General features: G+C 42.7%; 1 protein-coding gene across 1 annotated transcript; it reads right to left on the bottom strand.

Annotated features, from left to right (window-relative positions):
* Positions 1-1,245: 1,245 nt before the first annotated feature.
* RGMB (repulsive guidance molecule BMP co-receptor b) lies at positions 1,246-21,189 on the bottom strand. The gene is made up of 3 exons (XM_079703268.1): positions 21,027-21,189; positions 15,407-15,915; positions 1,246-2,202 (listed from the first exon to the last, which is right to left on the bottom strand). The coding sequence occupies exons 1-3, from the start codon at positions 21,172-21,174 to the stop codon at positions 1,534-1,536; spliced, it is 1,326 nt and encodes a 441-aa protein (XP_079559394.1). The 5' UTR covers positions 21,175-21,189; the 3' UTR covers positions 1,246-1,533.
* Between the last annotated feature and the right edge of the window lie 594 nt (positions 21,190-21,783).

A 21,783-nucleotide genomic window follows, 5' to 3' on the forward strand; every position in this document is an offset into this window, starting at 1 on the left:
AACGATTAGGGTAAAGTATAAATATTACCACTAATTCTTGGAACCATACATTTACATTTTAGATGTAACAACATAAACCCACCTATCCTGGAGTTCATGTTCTCAGTTACTGTCCTTGCCTTTTGTTGGTGGTGTTTTCCTTTTGCAAGAGGTGCCAATAATGGAATTGAAGAGGCAAGGAGTTTCTCATGTAGCTTGGTGAAATTACTATAAAGTAAAATGATTAAATAATAGTCACCTACAGATGTTAAGGAGAGTATCTGATTAAATCGAGAGGCCACCTGGGGTGCAATACTGCCCAGTGGGAATATCTGGACTAACCAGCACCCAGAGTTAGCTACATACAGAGTCAGGCCAAGGAAGGACTTCTGTCATGAGCGCCCCAGTCCACTCCATTATGCACACAGATATGTCAAAGGCTGTGAGGAAGGCCTCAGTGTGGAGGGCAAGGAAGAGGAAAACTTTGTGATGGGATCTGGGCCTTGATGTTAAAGAAAGAATCTAACAAACCCCAGTCCCTGGGGTCCTAAAGTGAGACTGAGGAGGGCTTACTGGGTGTGAACACAGGCAGCAGTGTGTTTCTGAGCCCAAACAGCCAAGGAAGAGAAGGCTAAGAATGTGGGCTTGCAGAAATTACAGAGATAAGAGCAAGGCATGATCACTCAATTTATGTTTTTGCGTTTTGTTCGTTCAATGTAGAATAGAGTCAAAAGAGGGAAAAGCTACAGTTTACACAAGGACACGGGATGACAAAAGTCTGAGAGCTGCCGGGGTCTAGCAAGATGCCTGGTATTTATCTATGAAATTGTCATCACTAGCCCCTTCTGACCTATAAAAACAGCAGTTTTCATTCAACCTACCATACTATAAGAGCTCAGATATAACAATCCTAGTTAATAAGAACTGTACTAACATTCTCCCCACCCTCTGAAAAAGTGACAGCTGTAAAAGAGGGAGAGGGCCTAGAATCAGTGTTTAACAGCCAAAAGCACCTGGAGGGGGGTTAACTGTCCTTCCACATCGAGAGAGGGCAGAAGAAGACGGTAAGGTCCTAGTTCAAAGGAACAAGGCAGCTGCACCAGGAGGCGGCAGGTGAAAGCTGCGTGCGTGGGATAAGCAGCAGTGGGAAAGGACAGGAGGGCGCAGCCAGGAAGAGCTACAAACAACATCGCCGGTCATCTTCAAAGGGAACGCTGCGTACGATGTCTGTGCACGTGTACTATATACATACTAACCAGGTACACACATAAATATTTAATATATAAAAAATAAAGTGCTTTCTAACAGGTCCCCAGGCAGGGACATTATAAAACATTTCACAAAACTGCAAAACAAAATCGATACAATCAAAGAACACTACATCCAACAGACGTGAAAACAGTCAAACACAATATGTACAATCAGGTGGGTGTCCCAGGACAAACATCCTGTCATATACATGGTATATACATATATACTCTTTTACTCAATATATTATGACAATATATATTTTAAAATTTTGTTATAGACAAAAACAGAAACAAAAGACAACCCCTACAAAAACACGATAAGGATGGAGCACACGAGGCCTAGACTGACAGACAAATGGCTGTCTCCATGGGGAGTTCCGAGGCCACTGCTTGCGAAAATGTGCCAGCGCTCTTTCCTGGGGTGCAGTGCCGCCACGTCTTCCAAGGCACTGTGGGCTGCGGCAGTGAAGTTGGCATCCCCTGTGGTGAGCAGGTCAAAGACACAGGACTGGAAATAGATGTCCTTCACCGGCATCTTCTCGTGGCATTGAGCATTAGCAGTCTCCAGTGTGTAGCCAGGCCAGGCCTGGGCCGAGGACGTGTGAGGCAGGCTGTGCCCCAGGATGGCAGACACCTGGCCCTGCCCGTCATCGATGCGCTCGCTCAGGGGGCAGCCGTTCACACACAGCTGCAGGTCCTGACTCTCTTCGTAGGACATGGCCAGGTCTTCAGGCATGCGGACGGCGAGGGTCAGGTAGCGACCCAGCTGCCGCACGAACACCGTGGTCCCTATGTAGCGAGCGTGCATCTCCACGTAGCGGCCGCTCTCCCTCTCCACAATACGCAGGCTCTTGATGTCGCCGTCCCCTCCGCTGGTGCTGCCATCCACAAAGGCAGCTGGCAGGTCATCTGTCACAGCTTGGTATACTTTCTGATCTGTACACTCGCGGTGGGCTTTGAAGATGATGGTGATCTGTGGGGAAGGAACGCGTACAAAGTTTAACACGATGGGAGGGATACAGGACGGTGCATCCTTGTGTGGCAAGAGCTGCTCTCCATTCTGGAGTTGAATGGCTAGAGACAGAATCTCCAGACTAGGCCTCTTTGCTTCTGCCTTGCAAATGAATGGTGTCACTGTTAGGGAAACTTTTTAAAGTCCTATGTATTTGGAATGAGAATTTAACACAGATCCGGGGAATGTGCCTCAGGAAAAAATTTTCATTTTCCTAAGACAGAACAATGCTGTTGTTGGGATACAGGCAATTTTTATTGGTAATTTATATCTTGTCTCCTTCCAAAAACAGGTGAGCTGTGGTAGAGCTCTGAGAAAAAAAGATTCCGTTCTCAGTTATGCAGAAGCTCTAAGTGGCTTAATTAACAATAAACCTACCAGAACTTTGATTTCTAAAAAGTTTCTCCCTTGGACGCTAAAACCATATCCCATGACTCATCACTACAAACTTACTTATAAACACTGAGGGAGGAAATGGAAAGCTGAGGAGGGGGCCATCCCAGCAACAGCTACCAATCATGTGCCTCAGGAAAGATTTCTCTTAAGTCCCTTAATCAAATGTTTCACATGACTGACTAATCACTGTGACAGCAAACTCACTTAGCAAATGCAGCTCCCAAGCACTGGCAGAGACTAAATACCCTAAACCTAGTTACAGCAAATGTTTTCCCCAAACAGCACGATGGCCCTTCGACTTCTCAGAAATCTGTTCCCCAGTCACTCTCAACCCTCCAAGTTAAGCAGACAATCATGGAGAAAAAACTACTGATAATACAAAAGCTTCCCTTTAGTGAACCGATTTTATTTCCTTAATTAGAACAATTATTTTAAAAAATGAACCTTGAACACCTTTGTCTCCAACATCCTCAACATCTCTGCCGCAGGGGATGGAAGGAAGATGACGAGGAAGAGACAGGGCCTTCTGGGTCACACAGGTGGGAAAACGGTCCCCAAGGGGAAAAAAGACTATGCTTTGAGATCTGAGTTATTGTCAATAACTGAGGTAACAGCTTATTTTTTTTTTCAGATAACTATTTTATTTTAAATTAATTTTTACTGGAGTATAGTTACTTTACAATGCTGTGTTAGCTTCTACTGTACAGCAAAACGAGTATAGTTACTTTACAATGTTGTGTTAGCTTCTACTGCACAGCAAAACGAATCAGCCATACATACACACCTATCCCTCTCCTTTTGGACTTCCCTCCCATTTAGGTCACCACAGTGCATTAAATAGAGTTCCCTGTGCTGTACAGTATGTTCCCATCAGTTTTCTATTTTATACATAGCATCAATAGTGTATATGTGTCAATCCCAATTATTCTTTCTTCTTGAAGAAAAAAAAAAGTATCAGGTGACTTCAGTCAAGGAGGGAGGTGGACAAGCCAAACACTCTACAGATTACTCTGGATGGGGGGAACCTTCCACCTCCTGCAAGGGGGCTAATCAAAACAATAGACCCTAGTTAAAAAGGCCATGCCGGGCCCTCCCCACCCGGCTCTCTACAAGTCCTCACCACCACCCTCAAGTTTACGTCCGAAGGGCTTTTTCCCCAGCTCGGCCAGCATTTGCTCACACTATTTAATTCCACATGTTACCACCAGTGTTACCTGACTGGAATTTTCCAGCCATTTCATTTCATTTCAGCCAGTTATAAAGCCAGATCTGAACCAGCTGCACTGTAGCAACTGGTTAAATTCATATCCGTTGTTTGCAGCTGCAACTAAAAGCCAGACAATGCACTATGAAAATGCTTGGTTTTCTCCCTTCCTAATTACCCTGAGCCTCAATTTAATTTAATGACCAGCCTTCTCACATTTCAACACCTTCCTAACAACCTGAAGGAGGTGTACCAGAGATGATTCAGGAAATTTGTTGTGCATCCAACCATATGACCTTCCAGAGCGAGTGGGATTTTGAGCTAGATATCTAATGGGACTATAAAATAGATTTATTTGGTGGCTCTAAAGCCAGTTTGACAAGTGCTTTTTTAAGGCAAGCTGGGATCCCTTGGAGGTGAAAAAGATTTATTCAAGTAAATTCTGCACCTGAAGAGTTGCAAGTTAATACAGACGGCTACAATAAGAGTAATAGACTTTTCGTGCAGCCACTCTCCTCATTTTCAACTAGAACATCCACACTCAAAGAGTAAATGAACTCTTCTACAACAGCTAGGCCATTTGTCCTTCCAGTCTAACAAACCTCAAATTTAAACCAACTTGGCGTTATCTGCAAGAATTAAGTACTTTTTAGTTCACCTTAGGAAAAACAGAGGAATTAGTTTTGTTGGGACAACACACCAGAGAGATCCAATTCCAAACAAGTTTCTAAAAAGGCAAGCAAGGGTCAATATTAAGACGAGTGGAATAGTTCCAGCTCTCACCAAGTCCACGAATTCCAACTCAGGAGTCATTTCAAACACTCTCACGTTATTGTCCTCTGCTATGCCTGTGACACTGACAGTAACTCCCATTACTTCTAGAAGATCAAGTAAAACTTAAAGCTTGACTGCTGCATACTTTCTACACTTACAAAATATTCCAGTTTACCTAATGGATTTTTGTCTGTCCAATTTCCTAGGAGTGATTTTCTCTATGAAACAACGAAGCTGGTATTTCTCTTGTTGTTCCTCCTTTAGGTAAAGTAATTCGCATGGAGCATATGTATAGAATTAGCCCTTGAATCAAGATGCTGAGGGTAATGAAGCAACCTCAAAGCATGAGAGAGGTTTCCTGAGTGGTCCTCTGTAGTTTAAGTAGGTACTGAAGAGATACCTAGAGATATAATCAATGTAGAAGAAAACACTAGGTAACAGTTTCACATGACTTAAGTTTTGTAATGTAATTTCATTCCTCATACAATTAATTACAACTCGAGGTCTTAAAAAGCAGGCACTCAGCCGTGAAGGGCCAGAAATTCATTTTCAGATTCTGTCTCCCTCTTCAGAAAAAAAAAAAAAACAAAATTTATTCACTCTCAATAATTCTTACTTTAAAAACACTCAAAATTTAATTGGAATGTTTGGTAATTCCACACGCTTTATATTTCCAACCAGCAGCTGTCAGAGGGTAAAAACAGGACATTCAAAATTGTATTCTAAAGCTCTCAAACAGATAATTTAAAAACACCAGCTATGCTGCTTACTTTCCCCCCTCTATGAACTGATCCATATGCTGTAATAACTCAATTTGGCACATCTGTTCTATGCCACACCATGTATTATTGATGGATGGCATTTCTGTGCATTTAAAACACCAGTGCCTTTTGTTAAACCTCCCCCACCCAGCCCCTCCCAACCCTCACCTCAGACAAACTACTCCAGTCCCCTCATTCATTTTTAATGTTTCATTCCCTGAGATCTTTACCACCCAACGGGTCTCTTAGGAAGAGCAAGATAGCAGCTACAAATCAACCTTTCCACACGAGTAAGGCAATAAGGATTTAAGGTTTGCTGTGAAATACCAATATTTAGAGGCAGCTGCCTCTCCTTTCCACCAGGAAAGTAAAAAAAAATTAAATGAAAACGACGCAGCCCAGAGAACCAGGCATTGCCTTGGCAATGCACAGACAGAGCTTCCCCAGGCTCAACAGCCTTGCAAAGTGCTGCACAGAAGTTTTCAAACAGTAGGATTCCCCACAGGCTGTGCATTTAACTATTTGTGCTCATTGTATTTTGGAAGAAACATTTATTGGTGTTTAATCAGGCCATCTGGCACTGCAAGTGCAGGACCTTACTAGATTTCTCTAATACCAGAACTGGACTTTAAGATCAAGGGACTCCATCTCTTGGATTAAGATGGGCCCGCAAACCAAACTGAAAGTCACAGAAATCAGCCTGGAACATAGAGAAACAATTTTGACCTGTACCTAATTAAGATTCTGCTTGTGTTAAGGAAGCTAAAATTAATTTTATTTCATATAATTAGCTGATATGTCTACTTCCTCAGATCCTCTGGGTGCAGTTATAGGTTGAAAAAACAGGCGACTGTGGGAGAATAAGAGAACGCTGTGCCCATGGCCCCTTTGCTCTTACCAGATCAGTGGAGTACAGCCTCTACACTCAGTCCTCAAGGCTGAGCAAAACAAGAAACCATTCCAACAAGAGCACATGCTTCAAAGAAATAAATACACGTGTTCTATCTCCAGCTCTAAAACACATAATCTTAACTTCAGAGGGTCAGTTTTTCTAAATGTTGAGGAGTCTGAGCCTAGGAAGCTCTGAAGCACCATAAGGAAGTATCTCGGCTGTACTGGGGAGAACTCTGGATCTCTCTCCCTTTTGTGGAGCAGGAAACAAAAGCGTATTCATCTAGAATAACTTTCTGTTTGAACAGTTTCATACAAAATCTAGGAGAGTATATGTACCATACTTAAGGAAAAAATGTTGCATTGGTTAATAACTGATGTCATTGATAATTTTTCTGAAAAACTAAGAAAAAAAATCCGTCAAAATCGATGAACCGAATGTAATTTTACCATTGTGACTCAGCCTACATATCAGCTATCTACCTATAGGAAATCTGAACTTAAGATCTACAAGAGTATAGTTTCTTAAGTAATTTCATTGGACTAGGACAAGATACTAACAGGAAGACAGTAGTACATGTGTTTAAGAGGAGGGTGGCAGGTTAAAAATCTTACTCTAGACTTCTTTTAAGTCCTGAATGAGACAATAAAAATCTCCTACCTTCTAAGGATATCAAAATAGGTTTCTCTATGCTCATGAGTCTCTTTCCACAGAATTCTGTTCTAGGAACATTTACAGGATTCCAGAGAAATGGAATGGATCAGACTTATTTATTCTTCAGTGTTGCCCTAGGTAATACATGCAGGAACAAGGGCTGCCTTGGCTGCTGGAGGGGTTCTTGGCAGCAGATGGAGAAAGAAGAAACCAAACCAGAGGGAAAGGACACCCACAGTTGAGGCTGTTAGGGTGGTCCAGGGGAGAAGCATTAAGCTCAGTGGCTGGAAAGAGCATGTGAGAGAGAAAGGGAAGCAGGCCCAGAGATGACACATAAAAGGGATAGGCAAAAAAAAAGTCGACTTCCAAAGAGCAATTTCTGTACACTTAAAACAAGGAAGGCTGGAAGTAGAAATAGGCTCAGAGACAAGGAAATTGGCCAGCTTCCTTGTACAGACCAGAGCTGAGTTTGGGGAGGAAAGGCCTCTGGTCCTCACAGTCTTGGCACTCAGAGAACTCCAAAGGGAACTTCTTGTTTGTTTGTTGTGTTCGGACTTTGCATTGAGGAGGCCAGCAAATGTAGGAACTCACTACACTCCCAGATGCGAAGTTAGATATGTGTGGACAGTATTACAGGCCGAGGCTGCCACTGTGCTTTAGACCAGTGGCTAAAAATATTCTGAAAGGTGACAGCCAGGGCCAGAGGCAGTAACTCTAGGGGAAGGAATCTGCCCTAGCAAGTCTTGCTTTCAGGGATCTCCCTCCTAATTGGGGGGAGGGGGCGCGATGGGCACAGGGCCACAGATCCCCAGGCTCTAGCAGGACCTCGGGCTAATGCTCTGGGCTTAGGTTCAGCACAGCTGTTTCCCAAACCAGTGGGGATTAGGAAATCACAGTCTCATTGATCATTTTTCAGTTTGGGTGATTTAAAAGTAAAAGGGCTTGAAGGTCTCCACATACACTCACACTCTGTCACTTGTAGGTTCAATTTCAGGTTCCCAGGGCTATTAAAAAAAAAAAGCAAAGCCCAGGAACAAGGTGGTTAGAGGCAGTGACCATATATTCCAAGAAGCCAGTTAACTGGAAAGTTACAAAACAATATCCTTCTGTCTTCATTTTCCTGAGGCAAGGAGCGGGGAAAGCATGGACACCACATAAATGCACATGTGTGCTTATGTGTGTACTCACACACACCTTTAGATGAAAGATTAAACCCTGACCCCCTTTTCAGGAGCACATGCAGAGCAGATGGGAAGTTAGTATTTAAGTGCTGTCACATCAATTCTATCCACAGTGTGCATACTAAGTTCCAACACTGAAAGAACCCCACCAGCAGTAGCAAAGGTACTTTGGGCTCCAACTCTTAAAATAACCAGCTAACTGGGACATACAGAGCCCCTCTCTCCACAGACCCAACTTCACCTGAAGTTCTTTCTAGACCCAACAGCATCATGTTTTCACTACAAGGCTCTCCAGCTAAATTCTGCATCTTAGATGGGTGCTGCTATTCTTGTTAGTTATTACTTACTGACAAGCTGAGCAGTTTAAGAAGTCCTGAAGTTACCCCACCCATGAGAACACAAAATTCAAAACAGTGGAAGAGCAAGTTCTACTACAGTCAAAACAAATAAAGACAAAATGGGTAAGGTAGCATTTTTCATTGTTCAACACTGTAGGTAACTATCCCACATTCCGCACAGGCAGAAACTGTTTGGTTAGCATTAATTGAAGCCAACAAAAAAAGTACCAACCATCCAATGTTTCCTTCTTGCCCCTTCCTCCCAAAATGTTAACTCAAAGAAAATTTAACAGGGCAGAGAGAAACATTTGGAAATGTGACAGAAAAACAAGTTCTAACTCTCAGCTGTGCATCAGACTTGGCCTCCTGCCTCTGGTTTAAACCATGAAGGAGTGTGGATTTGTTTTAAAGGAGTAGAGGCCCACAGCGCTCGCATGGAATCCTGGCTGGCTCAGGCAGGCGGTGGGTTGATTTCACTTATAAACGGGGGATTACGAAGGTCCTTTTTGTCCTTCCAAACCACATCTGGGACAGAGGGAGCGGCACAGAGAGATTCAAAATATAAAACTGACAAGATACACAGACACAAATTTTATACATTTTTAGACAGTTTCCACCAACATCTTCCGTGTTTCTTCATTCTATTCCAGAGAACAGAAAGATGATAAAAGACTCATTACCCAGAGTACATGAATCTGTATGAACAATATAAAGGTGTATCTTGTTTGGAAAGTACAGCATAAAGAATAACCAAGGCAGGCCCATTTTCACCTTACAAAATGATCTTTCACACTTACAGATACATCATGGAGCTAAAAATTTCTCCTTCTTTTCCTGCTTCCTTTGCCCACATATACTTTTACCTCCAGGCAATATGTTGAAGTTTCATATAGTTCTATGAAGCAAAGCTGAATAGTTTCTGGGCCTGAGACCTTACAATCCAGTACAAACGAGAGCTATGCAGGAAACAGAAAAGGACAAATAGGAATACTACCACCTGGAATTATAGCTGATTTCTGCTTTTCTGAAAACTATTCTTTAATGTTTCAATATTATCTCTACAATAAATAAATTCAGGGAGGATAAGGTTACCTAAGACATGCTTTCATGTGTCTTAAAGATGAGATGGAACCCTGAAAAAATGATTTTAACTAAGAACTGGTGACACTGATGGTCAAATTCCCTAGAAAGCTTTCTGGTATTAAATCAAAGATCAACAACCTTTCAACAGTGGCAGCCAGGGCTCTAGAGCCTGCTAGGGTATACAGGAGTGAGGAGACCTGGGTGCAGGTGAGGGGCCACCTGAACAGTGGGAGGTGAAAAGGGAGACTGTGACAAATCCTAGGAGTAAGAACACTGACCTGTGATGGTGACCAGTGGGGACAGTCAGGCCCTGGGTACAGCAGCCCATCTCTCTGGCCCAACCTCCTGGTCCTTCCTGACACCCGAGACAACTCGCAGCACTTGGAACCAGCTTATAATGTGGGCCACCAATGTTCTAAAAGGAAACCCTGCAAATGGCTTCCCCCCCACACACACACAAACCCCACAATTCTCCACTGACTGTTGCAAAGTTTAGTTATGTGCTTAGACTGAGGCAGAGACAACATTCACCTCTGCATCTCCCATGGACAAGAGGCCCTTTAATGCTGGGTGTTTCAAATGCAGCACCACATTATACATTTTATCAGAGAAATGATTATAGTATACGAGCTGGGAGCTACAACTGCAAACTTCTTTCCCATCTGTTCTGCAATATGCCTCAACTGGTGTTACAACTTTTTTTTTTTTTTTTTTTTTTTTAGCGTTTCTGCAAAACAAGGAGGACCATGACAAGATGCAAATCTTAAAAAGATGGCAAGAATTAGCTGCATAACAGATAATCATAACAAAACAGAGAGCAATCTCAGATTTTAAGGATTAGTTACAACGTATCTGCAAGACAGCTTGTGCTCTCTGAAAGGAAAGGGCTCTATATTCTCAAAGAAACTGCCACGTGTCCCTTCTGTAACAATGTTGCATGTAAGCACAGTGTCCATGTATTCAAAACACAATCCAGCAGAGGGAAGGATGAGGCATCTTCCTTAGTCCACAAAAATAAGAATGATCACCATTGTGTAGCTCACATTATCTGCATAAAGATACTAAAAACATAATTGGTTACAAAAACTTGGCTACAAAAAAATGCACTAGGCCTAGGGTCAAGAGAGGACAGATTTCCAAACCTTGATCCAAAGATATGCCTAAAAAAGACAGTGGAAGGGCTTTGCAATGCAGGCGCGTCTGGCTCTGATTTTGTAACCAACAGAGAATGACCCAGAACATTGGTTTACATGCCCACATTTGGTTGTCGAACAACAGTTCATGCTAAGGGGCATCAGAAAGGAGCACAGGATCCAATCATGCTCTAGGACCCTACAAGTGAAGAGTATTTTATCATCAGGGAACACCTTGGGTTATACAGTTTGATGAAGATAGTAAGCAAGAATGGGTCAAAGGGACTAAGTCTTCCTGTATCTCTAGCATCATCAACCAGTGGAAGTTTTCAGGAAATTTCCCAGAAAGTAGCCAGAGTTTGAGACTTAGGGATAATTACGGACTTTCAAAGAGAGGGTCTCTTACCATGCTTTGGATAGGTACTGAAAGCTACTGCCCATGGGGTCACCTGGAGCTGGTGGCCCATGGCAGCAGCAAGAATTTACAAGGCACCTCAGAGTACCTGTTCAACAGCCACCTGGCTTGGTCAAGCACAAAGAACACACCTCTTCCCCAAAGTCAAACTGCCTGAAGGTAAACCACTTTCTCTCACTAAAGGATGAAGTACAGAAAAATCTGAAGATCTATAAAAGGACCTGCTGTCATCTCAATCACCCCTCCTACTTGCAGTTTTGTTTCACTGAGTTTGAAGAACAGCATACAAAAGCTAGAGTGATGAGAAAGGACATGATTACGTTAAAACAAAAGGAAAAACAAAGCAAAGGTATACCAATTATTTGTACAGAATAATTTTTAAAAATATTGCCATTGTTTAGGTGTGTAATAAATTCATCCTTGAAATTTTTTGGTTAAAGGAATCATTTTAAATGCACCCGAGAGATTGGTGCTTTTCATACATGTTACTAGGAATACATTTGTAAAGTGCAGAATCCTTTCATAAAATAATTTATACCAAAATCACCTCCTGTAATCATGGCATATACAATTCCCTATTAAATCCACATAAACAGGGATACATAGATACACAGAATGAAGTAAAAAGGATTTGAGACTGAGAGGCTGGCAAAGAGAATGTGGAAGAGAAGGTACAGAAGCCCAGCATCCCCACAGATGACCTGGTTATTTACCTGTGTGAGGCCCAGGAGAGATACTGGCATTGTGTCCCCTCCCCCACCCCCAGCCCCAAACAGAAACTGCTTTTCTTCCCACATAGCCAGCGCTGCCAGTTCTAAGCCTGCCCCCTCTCTCATCTCTCTCCCGCAGAGTGCCTGCAGGCCAGAAGCTGCCCCTTACAGCCAAAGGTGTAGAATGTGGCCCAGAGCTGACATGGATCTCAGCAGAGGTGAGCAGGTGTGCCAGGAACCCCGGCAGCCCCAGGGCGGGGAGAGATGAAAAAATAGCCCTGGTGTCCCCTTTAGGAACACATCTAGCTGGCTAGGTGGCCAACCATACAGACTCCTGGGAAGGGATCCCCAACAGGCTGGTGGAGGGCACGACATAAACCCAGCGGCCCTGAGAAGGCATACCTGCACACAGCATGACCGATGTTTCCCAGGGAAGGGGGAGAGAAAGGAGACAAGGGAAGATGAGGCCAAACTGTCAAGCACTGCAGGTCTTGCTGCCCTACACTCACTGCTTGCCAAGTGGATAAGGAAAAGTCTTAGCTAATAAATGACCCCTTGAGTATACAGGTGACTCTGTAGTTCAGATTTTTTCCCCCCAAGCTTTGTCTTTTCGTAATGAGGTTTGAAACGTGGGTGTTTAGGGGCAGGTAGAGCTCACAAAGACAGCCTTGAAGATGACTTGCTTAAGAAGCCAGGTTACCAGGACTGAGTTGCCTTAGGGACTTCCCTGAGCAAAACACCTGAGTCTAGTGCTTCAGTTTAGTGCCGAAGGTGGTGAAATGAATGTTTGCTTAAATACTATAATTTCGGCATCACAATCAGCCAGCCTCTATGATATGACATCATTGGTCAGTCTTTAAATCTAGTGACACTGAGCACACAGGTCATTAAAAATGCTTGACCACAGGATGACACAGTATCTGCAATGTGCAGTGCTGGGTTATCCAATAGCTGGTCTATGTACGTGTTTAACGTCTCAGTAAAGCTGGGACTCATATAAAAAATTCTTCTTAAAGGTTTCTTGAAAACAGTATTACAGTAGACATCAAGGAAAAAAAATTAGATCTTTTTTGGAACTTATTTCTTATGTACTTTTTTGTCTCATTGTTTTTTTTTTTATTGCCATCATTTTTTCATTGCTTAGAATTTTTAAAAGGTTTTATTTTGGCCCTGGCTTGGTAAAAGGAAATTGCAGTGCAAAATTTTAGGCCTTTGTTTGGTTTCACCAGCAGAAGCCATACCAACATGGAGACAGGCCCTCAACAGTAACATTCCAGATGCTTTTGGGGGCTTTGGAGAGAGTTACAAAAAGAAGAAGGAAAAAAACAACTACTAGAGGTCATAGAGTAATTTGTTGCTGAACAGCATGGTCACCAGATGTGGGGAAATACTTTCCAATAGTGCAATTAAAGACCAAATATTCTCACTGTCTGCTTGAATCTATGTTAGAGGATACTTTTTCCCCTCTCCTTTCTGGAATGGGTAAAATCTTTGATCCTTACCAAAGTGAAGGAGAAAACAAATTGTATTTTATTTGCTAAAAACTATGAGAGATTCAACCACAACTGAAATAGAATGATCTAAAGTCCTTCAGCGTCAACTGTTCCATTTATATAATGTTAATACGCATAAGGTAACCAGTTGTCCCCAAATATTTTCAACATGATCAGTAAAAAGTATAAAATTTTGAAAGGTTGAACACCAAACAGAAGTGACATGTGACTGGATGGAAGGCTTGGAAAACAAAACTTTGGGCTTGTGAAAAGAAACAATATAGCTGACCCCTGAACAACAGGAGGATTAGGGGCAAAGACCCCTGTGCAGTTGAAAATTCACACATAACTTTATAGCTGGCCCTCCATATCGAGAGTTCTGCACCCAAGGATTCAACCAACCGTGGATCGTGTAGTACTGTAGTATTTACTACTGGATAAAAATCCACATAAGTGGACTGGTGCAGTTCAAACCCATGTTGTTCAAGGGTCAACTGTATTTTCCCATGCACACAGCACTTATTAATCTCAAAAGTATCGTTTGAAGGATACCACTCCAAGCCCTCAATTATTTACACAATGATTTTGATGATTTTCTACATTCCTAATGGAACTGTCTTCTTGAATTTTCAGTGTTATGTCTTTCCAAAGAATATTCCCAGGTTTTATATCCTATGACTGCAATAATGATGGATTTTTTGCCCATGGCTTGTCTTATGACTTCATAATTATATTAACTTCATATCATAACATACAGCAAATACATATTTTAATATACAGATAGGAAAAGTTATTTGCATACTTGTAAAACACAGAGGAAGAAAAGTTTGAGATATAAGGTTTGGAAAGGTAAGCTTGGGCTTTATTGGGAGTTGAAGTGTAAATAGTTTTAAGTTCCCCTAAGATGTCTAGACTGATGTAATAGTCTTTGTTCAGAGCAATGACTTCTAATCTTAGATTTGTGACAACCCTGGGGTGTCTCCATACATCTCTGGAGGTGCTGTAAAATTCCCTCCACAAAATGTCAAGTAAAATAATTTAAATTCACTTAATAACTATGCCCCATATGTGTGGAGGCAAGGGAGGTGTCCTGGAATCAAAAGAACTGTCATAAGTATTATAAAAGCTTGTTCCCTGTCAATTATATTTTAGTCTAAACCAACTGATGAAAAGATAAACAAAGGAAATCAAGCAAGATGAGAAAACCTGTATGTGTGATTTTGTGGTTGGAGGAGACAGTGAAGGAGCTGCTGCTTACTTGGGACACTATTTTCATGGACAACCCTTTTTGACTGCTTTATTTATTAACACCTGAATCAGCTCGGACTGGCAACTGGAAAGCCAGTCATAGCTCCTCTCCACCTACTTGCACTAAGACACTGGTGCCTTAAAATTGGCTTAGAGGATCTCTATTCAGTATTAGTTTCTTTAAAACAACCAAACAAACAACAACCACAGACACTGGCAGCTAGACAGGGTAAGCTTAACTTAACTATGTCAGTTTTCCCCTCAGGCTGACTTACATTGTTATCCTGAGATTACATGGGGTTATAAATCACTGCTCTGCAATATCCAATTCTTAACTTCCTTGGTCACCACTAGGTTAGGAACTAAAACACCACTGTGGGCTTGCCACTGAGAAGCTGGCTTATAGCCATTACATTTTACTATAGCTTCCAAGTTCCCAATAAAATTTCCTGATGGGTTACTGCCTCTGGCTTCACAGCGTTCTTTATTCAGAACACCCATTTCAGTCATCTGATAAATCTGAACATGGATTTCTTCAAGAGCCACACACATCTGCACTTAAAAATGACACCACTGGAAAAAAAAAAGAACTTTTTTTCATTAAACAGGCCCGCCTTTTCCCTAGAGAACCCAACTTCAATGTTTACTTTTTATTTTTCATATCACTGCCTATTTAAATTTAGACCCACATTTTACATAAGCCCTAGAATTCCACTGAGAAATTTTTTTACCAAGTAATTTTCATTTAATTCTTCATCCACCCTGCGTGCCAAGATGACCAAAAGAAGCTCCTTTTAAACTAGGTCTTTTGTATCACACTTCAAAAGTTGTCTGAAGAATCAAACTCTGAAAGTTATAGGAAAGAAGAAAAAAGTACACTTGCCTTATCTGTAGCAGTAGCACTGGATCCAGGGACCACGGGCACATTCGTCACTTGAACTGAAAGATAATTATTATCTATGAGTGGCCAGGCCCCTTCCACTTTGCATGTCTGGAAGTGATCCTTGAAAGTTCTAAGGTGAGGATCTCCGAACAAGCCACAAAAAAGGTAATTGGGAGGGTTCTGGTCCCCTCCCCTGTGTTCTCTGGCTCCCGCATGGCTATGATAGTTACAAGGGTCATGGGTCACTTCAGGGTTTGTGGAGGATGTGGGTCCGTCCTTAGAACAGTTCCTCTGGCTCATGAGGTCACTGATACCCAACACAGCAGAATGGTATACTAGGTTACCACGGCAGGCTTTTGAAGTTCGCTGGGTGCAGCCGGCATAGGCACGCAGAGCCTTGCAAAACTCAGAATCAAAGCCATCAATGGCAGAGTTCAGGTGTGAAGTCAGGGACACAAAGTCCGTGGTACATTTCTGGATTCGACATTGGGCTGGCTGTTGGCAGTCACCTATGAGAAAGAAGATAAGAACAAACATTTTTTAAATGCTTCACAACTTCCTGAGCTACATGAGAAAATGACATTCTCCTCTGGGAACTGTTTGTTCTATTTCATATACTCCTATTTTAAGAAGGCCTTCAGAAATAGGGTTGTATTGTGCTTCCTGGCCTCTCACAAAGTAAGCCACTGGGAGAAACACTGCATGCAGCTAGTTAACTTGAAACTAAAGCATGGGCCATTGTGAGTAAACAGGAGTCTAGCCCAGTGTTCTTAGGGTAAAATTACAAGGGAATGATAAATGAAATATTTTATCAACTTTGCTATTGTTTATAGATTTTGAGAAAGATGTCTTTGCTTTAAGACCAAGTCAAAGATATGAACTTTGTTTTGATTTTGAAAACTGCATAAGTAATTTGCTTTGGAAATCACTGTCTATGCACAAAAACACGAGTAAAGCCTGCACACCTCAGGGAGGGGAAACTCCTAAATTACAGGATGATTAGTTAAAACACCTTTACCCGATTCTACTATGGCTATAGGCAAAGAATATCAGGAAAAAATCCAGGTACTAAGTTATTCTGCATTTCTTGAGGAATGTTTATCAACAAATTGCATATAAATTAACACTTAATCTCCTGGTTTCTATCAATACAAAGTGTAAATGTTCCCTTAAAAAAATGAAGTGATTGATTTGACCAAGCTAGGTATTCACTTATCCCATAACATCAATCACACTAGGATTCCAGCTCCTAAACAGTTCACCAGTAAAAGTACACTAAATCAAAAAGTACGTAACACTGACAGGTGATCCCACCAACTATGTTTTTTTCCAGCAACAGAACCACAGACAGAATTATTAGAGTATATATAAACTACTTTTTCCCTAAATCAACAATTCACATAAACTTAATGATTTATTCACATTAACTTAATGATTTAAGTCAAGCTAAAATGAGGTAATGAAAAATCATGTGATTACTGCCCTACTATTTAAAAAGTCAGTTTTCAAATTATGGTATGCCCCTAGCTTCTCATATAAAAATTTGTAAAATCTCTCAAAGCACAAAAAACACAATGAACTGCCAATACTAGTCAGTGGTGTGCACCAATCAGTTTAACACTATATTCCTTAAAATGGGAACACGAGAACTACTGAAAAGAAAAACAATTTTTATCATCCACCTCAAATTTTATACAAATGAACTGTAACATGTATTTGTATTACTTGCACATTCTTTATAGGTCTCTCAACCATGGAGGAGCCTCAATGTCAAGTCTTAGGTTCCTCATATGAGAAATGAGTAGGTTGTTCTACAGTAAACTCTGTGATCTTTTCTAGGCATAAAATATCTATTGTGGGGGGGGGGAATCAGTCAGTAGAGTATTATTAAATGTATACTTATTCAAGATTTAGGCATAACAAAACTTCAGGATAATATCAAGATTTAGTACTTTATCTGATAAAGACTTAAAACTAACCCTAATAATCATCTTAGAAAGATATTTTAATCTTTTCAGTAGTAAACTGCTTTCAAATCTGAATAAAATAGCCTGTAATCTCTGCTCATGGCATCAGCTGGGGAAACAAAGGGTAGGAAATGACAACCTCTTAAGGCACTTCCCCAACCGTTCTTAAATTTCAAAAACCAAAAAGGGAAAAATATAGTCAAGACTGGATATTTGATTTAACACGAGTAAAAGAGAAGATGAAAATATTTTAATATTTTGGAGCTATGAATTTACAGCTATCACTAAATCACACTTAAAAAAATCAAATACATCTTTATGTGTTTGGTCCCTTTTATGTTGCTCATTCCAAAGTTGATATTTATAGAATTCCTCTCTATAAAGTAGATCAAATCATTTTTCAACTATTTTTACTCAAAAAAGCAAAAATGCGAACAAAAAATACAACCAACAAACAACCCCCCAAATGGTATTAAACCCATTTTACAGATGGGAAAATCAAGACAAAGCGACACTAAGGGCCTTGTTCTGGCTGGATTGTAAACAGCTAGTATGAAGCCCAGAGCATGGTGCTTTTCCTCAAATCCTGTTTTCATTCCTCCACATGTCACATCTCTACTAAATGCGATTCTCAAGACAGTACTTGATAGCTTAAAAAAAGACGTAACTACAGTATTTCTTTTAAAATCAGTTTCACAGTAAGCAGTAAGCAAGAAAATAAAATATGGGCCAAGATCAATCAGTAATGAACAGTTCTTGGACAGCATATAAATGACAGCACAAGAACTTTCTGCTAAACTTGCAGTGCCTATTCTTTTTTATGGCCTATAAAATCTAGCCAAGCATACACTTACTAATAATTATTTCAAATAGTCATAAAATATCAGAAGTAAGACCAGCATGGAAATGCAGATGCAACTGTTCAGGAAGAAAGAGAAAAGCAGAATTTAGATTCCCAGCTCCTTTTTTGTTCCTTTCCTTCCTCCCCCCTCCCTTTTTCATAGCAGGTGGGTGCCGATTCCTTTGAGAAATCTCACATAAACCAGAACTCCTTGGGTTCCTTTGTTTTGGATGAGGTTTCTAGCAGACTTTTTGAATAGAGGTGATGGGAGGGAGGAGGGCTAAATAGAGAGAAAGTGCATTTGGGTCAGCAGTTTCAGGCCCATCACAGGCTCCTGTATAATGACTAATTTGCAGCATACACCCAGAAACATCCAGCCTTCATGAATTTATAATGACAATGCGCACTTTGCCTGTTATAGGCGGTAAAGTAAGCCTCCTGTCAAAATACCAAGACAATGCAGAGCAGAAACAATTTCAAGGATGCAGCCAAGAAGGCCATGAAGTGTATGAGTAAGCAAGGCACTCCCATATTGGATCTCCATTCAGGAAGTGCAGAGATTTGCTTAAGGAAAAAAAAAAAAAAAGTGAATAAAAGCATTCTTTTCATTTCCCAAGGGCAGAATTCAAAATCTGCAGCTACAGATCTATTTTTCAAATCAGATCATCTATGATGTGACAGTATTTTCATTCCGGTAAATGACACTTACTAAGGGATTTGTGGGTCTATAGCTTTCATTAATGATCCAGACAAAAAGACCTCACCATTCAAGACAGTTTCCTCAATGTCCGGACTGCATGTGTGAATCTGCAGCCCAATCACCAGTTTATAATAAAAGAAATCAGATATGCTGAAGTGAATTAAGTGAAATGCAGAGCCATATGGGGTACAGAGGCAAATTATATGGATCCAGGCATCAAACATATGGTAGCCCATCTGTAAAGAGCACTCGGCTAGGCTCCCTGCTCTGAGGAGAAACAACCCCTGCATTTCAATAGCACTGCTCTTCAAAGAAATCTCTCAAAAAGGAGCCCTCTTTTCTATAACCAGATTAACTGCTCCATTCCAACAAACTGTCCACAGATATCACTCACCACAGCAACTCTGGGTAGAATCTAATGGTGACTTCAGCGTGAGTACGTTAGGATACTGAGAGGAGTTTCACATTCCAAGTTCTTGAACTAAGGCACCTTAATTTTCTAAACTTTTAAACCAACTTCTTAGGCCTTTCATGGGCCAGCGAAGAAATCTTCAAGGACCACATTCCAATCCTGTTATAGGACCCAATGGCAACTAAAGGAAACGATATCCAAGTAGTCAAGAGGGACACAGTCCTGCCTACCACTTCAATTTCCATTTCAAGAAACCTACACTTTGACATTATGGACACATTTTTTTCACACAAAACCCTCCTGAGTAGATTTTTTGACACGTCATAAAAAATTTTGCATGTAACCATAAGCAAACTGACTTTATTTTCTAAGGATCTAAAGTCACTAATTTAAAACCTTAATCATTGTAAAACTTGCTATTTACACTCTCTATTAAGACCTCGGTCTGTTTCCACAAGTGACAGTGTTAAAATGCAGCTGTTACATCACAATGCAAAGTTATGCAAAGTAAATTAAGTCGCCTCCTCAAATGCCACATTTTCTCCCCCATTACTTAAAAGACCTCCTGGATTTTTAACACTGCTGCTATGACTTAGTAAATAAATAAGAATTACTCCGCACAGTTGGGGGGCATTAAAGTTCAGTATTCTCCAGATCAGAGCGTTGTGACTGCTGTCCTACAAATACAGGACAAAAAGATCTCGAAGGAAAACTTACCTAATGCTCTAGGTGTTCTCAAACTAAAAGATAAATTATCTTTCAATTTGGTATTAAAAAAATTCTTTGTCTAGACCTGCTCCTAGAAGTGGTACTTATTAGTAAAGAGGGTCCTAGATTTTCCCCCCAGCTTTATTGAAATGTAACTCACATATAACATCGTGTTAATGAAACGATTTTAAAAAGAAAAGTAGGTTAAAACATGCTAAAAGGCTCATCTTCGCTAAGAAGAGCGAAGAAGGCTTACTTTGTTAAGAACAGATTCCTCACCGCTGCTTCCATAGGGGAAGCGCCAAACCTCCAAAAGGCAAGACATCTGTCAACCTCTCCTGGAACCCGAAAACACGCGGCTAGCCACAAAGCACGAGTTTTTCCAAAGAGGTTGAAAGCTGAATTAAAAGCAGCTTTCGCAAATATGAAAGAAATCCCAGTTTAAAAAAGTTTAAGTTACTTCGAGTTTAACCCCCAGGTTTTCCAGCTCTGGTGAAAATCTTTCCATCTGGTGCGATTTCTTCGCCTCGTCGCCACCCCCAACTCCAGAGAAGCAGCACAAGGCTCCTAGTCACCCCACCGAGGAGGCGGCGGCTGCGGAAACCTTATCCCAGCCTGACTTTCAGTAAACACCAATGCAGAGAGCAATAAAGCATCCGGAACATTTGTCTCGGGTGCGCAGCCCCCGCCCGCTACATCTTTGATAAGTGGCTGTTGGAGGGGAGATTTATCAACGGTCCGAGCAGAAGGCGGGGAAGGCGGGAGGGAGGGGAAGAGGCCTCTCCTCTGCGCCCCGGGCGCTCCGTTCGGTCAGCGGGTGTGTTCCTGCCGCCGCCCCGCGAGCCTAGCTAAGGCGCACAGCAGGGGCTAGTGAGGCCTTTCCCGTCGCGCCACGCCGCCTTCCGCCCCGGCAAGCGCCTACGGGACCGGGGGTGTCGGGAAACAAAGCACTCGGCCCTAGAGCTGGCTCCCCTCACGCGCGCGCCTCATACCTGCGTGAAGAAGCCCGAGGCTGAGCAGCAACAGAAGCAGCAGCGCCAGGGGCGGCGGGCAGAGCCGGGGGCGGGGGCGCTGCTCAGCCCCGGCGGCAGCGGCGAGGGCGGCGGCGGCGGCGCAGGAAGATGCTGCTCTCAAGCCCATGCCCGTCCATGCAGGTCTCGTGGGCTCCGGCGAGGGCGGCGGCGCGGGCGCCGTAGCGTGTCCCGGGCCGTGGCTGCGGCATGGGCCGGAGGACGCGCCTCGCTTCCTCTTCTTCCTCCTTCAGGCCCGCGTCGGACACGGGCCGCCGCCACCGCCGCAGCGAGCAGTGCGCCGCGGGCGGAGCGAGTTGGCGGCGGCGGCAACAGGGCGCAGCGGCATCGTGGCGGCCGGAGACGGCGGCGGGCGGAGGGAGAAGGGGCGGGAGAGAAGACACAAAGACCGTGAGCGAGTGCGGCGCCTGGCCTGCAGCGCGCGGGCGCCCTGGCCGCGGCCAGCGTGGGCTCACCGGGCGTGGAGCTCGGGTGTGGACGAAAAAGAGGAGCAGCCAGCCACAACCAGCGGCCGCCGCCGGCCAGGATATCTTTGCGCGTCAGCCCAGCGCTCAATCAATCTCAGCCCCTCACTGCCGCCCCGCCCGCCCTAAACCCGCCAATCCGAGTCGTCCCCACCCCAGCCTCGCCCCTCCCTCTAGCTCCATTGGCTGAGAGGCGGGCGCTCTGGGCCCAGCCCGCCACTCGTAGGGCCCAAAGCGCCCGCCCCCCCGTGCCT

The sequence above is a fragment of the Hyperoodon ampullatus genome, assembly GCF_949752795.1.
Source record: "Hyperoodon ampullatus genome assembly, chromosome: 4".
NCBI lineage: Eukaryota > Metazoa > Chordata > Mammalia > Artiodactyla > Ziphiidae > Hyperoodon > Hyperoodon ampullatus.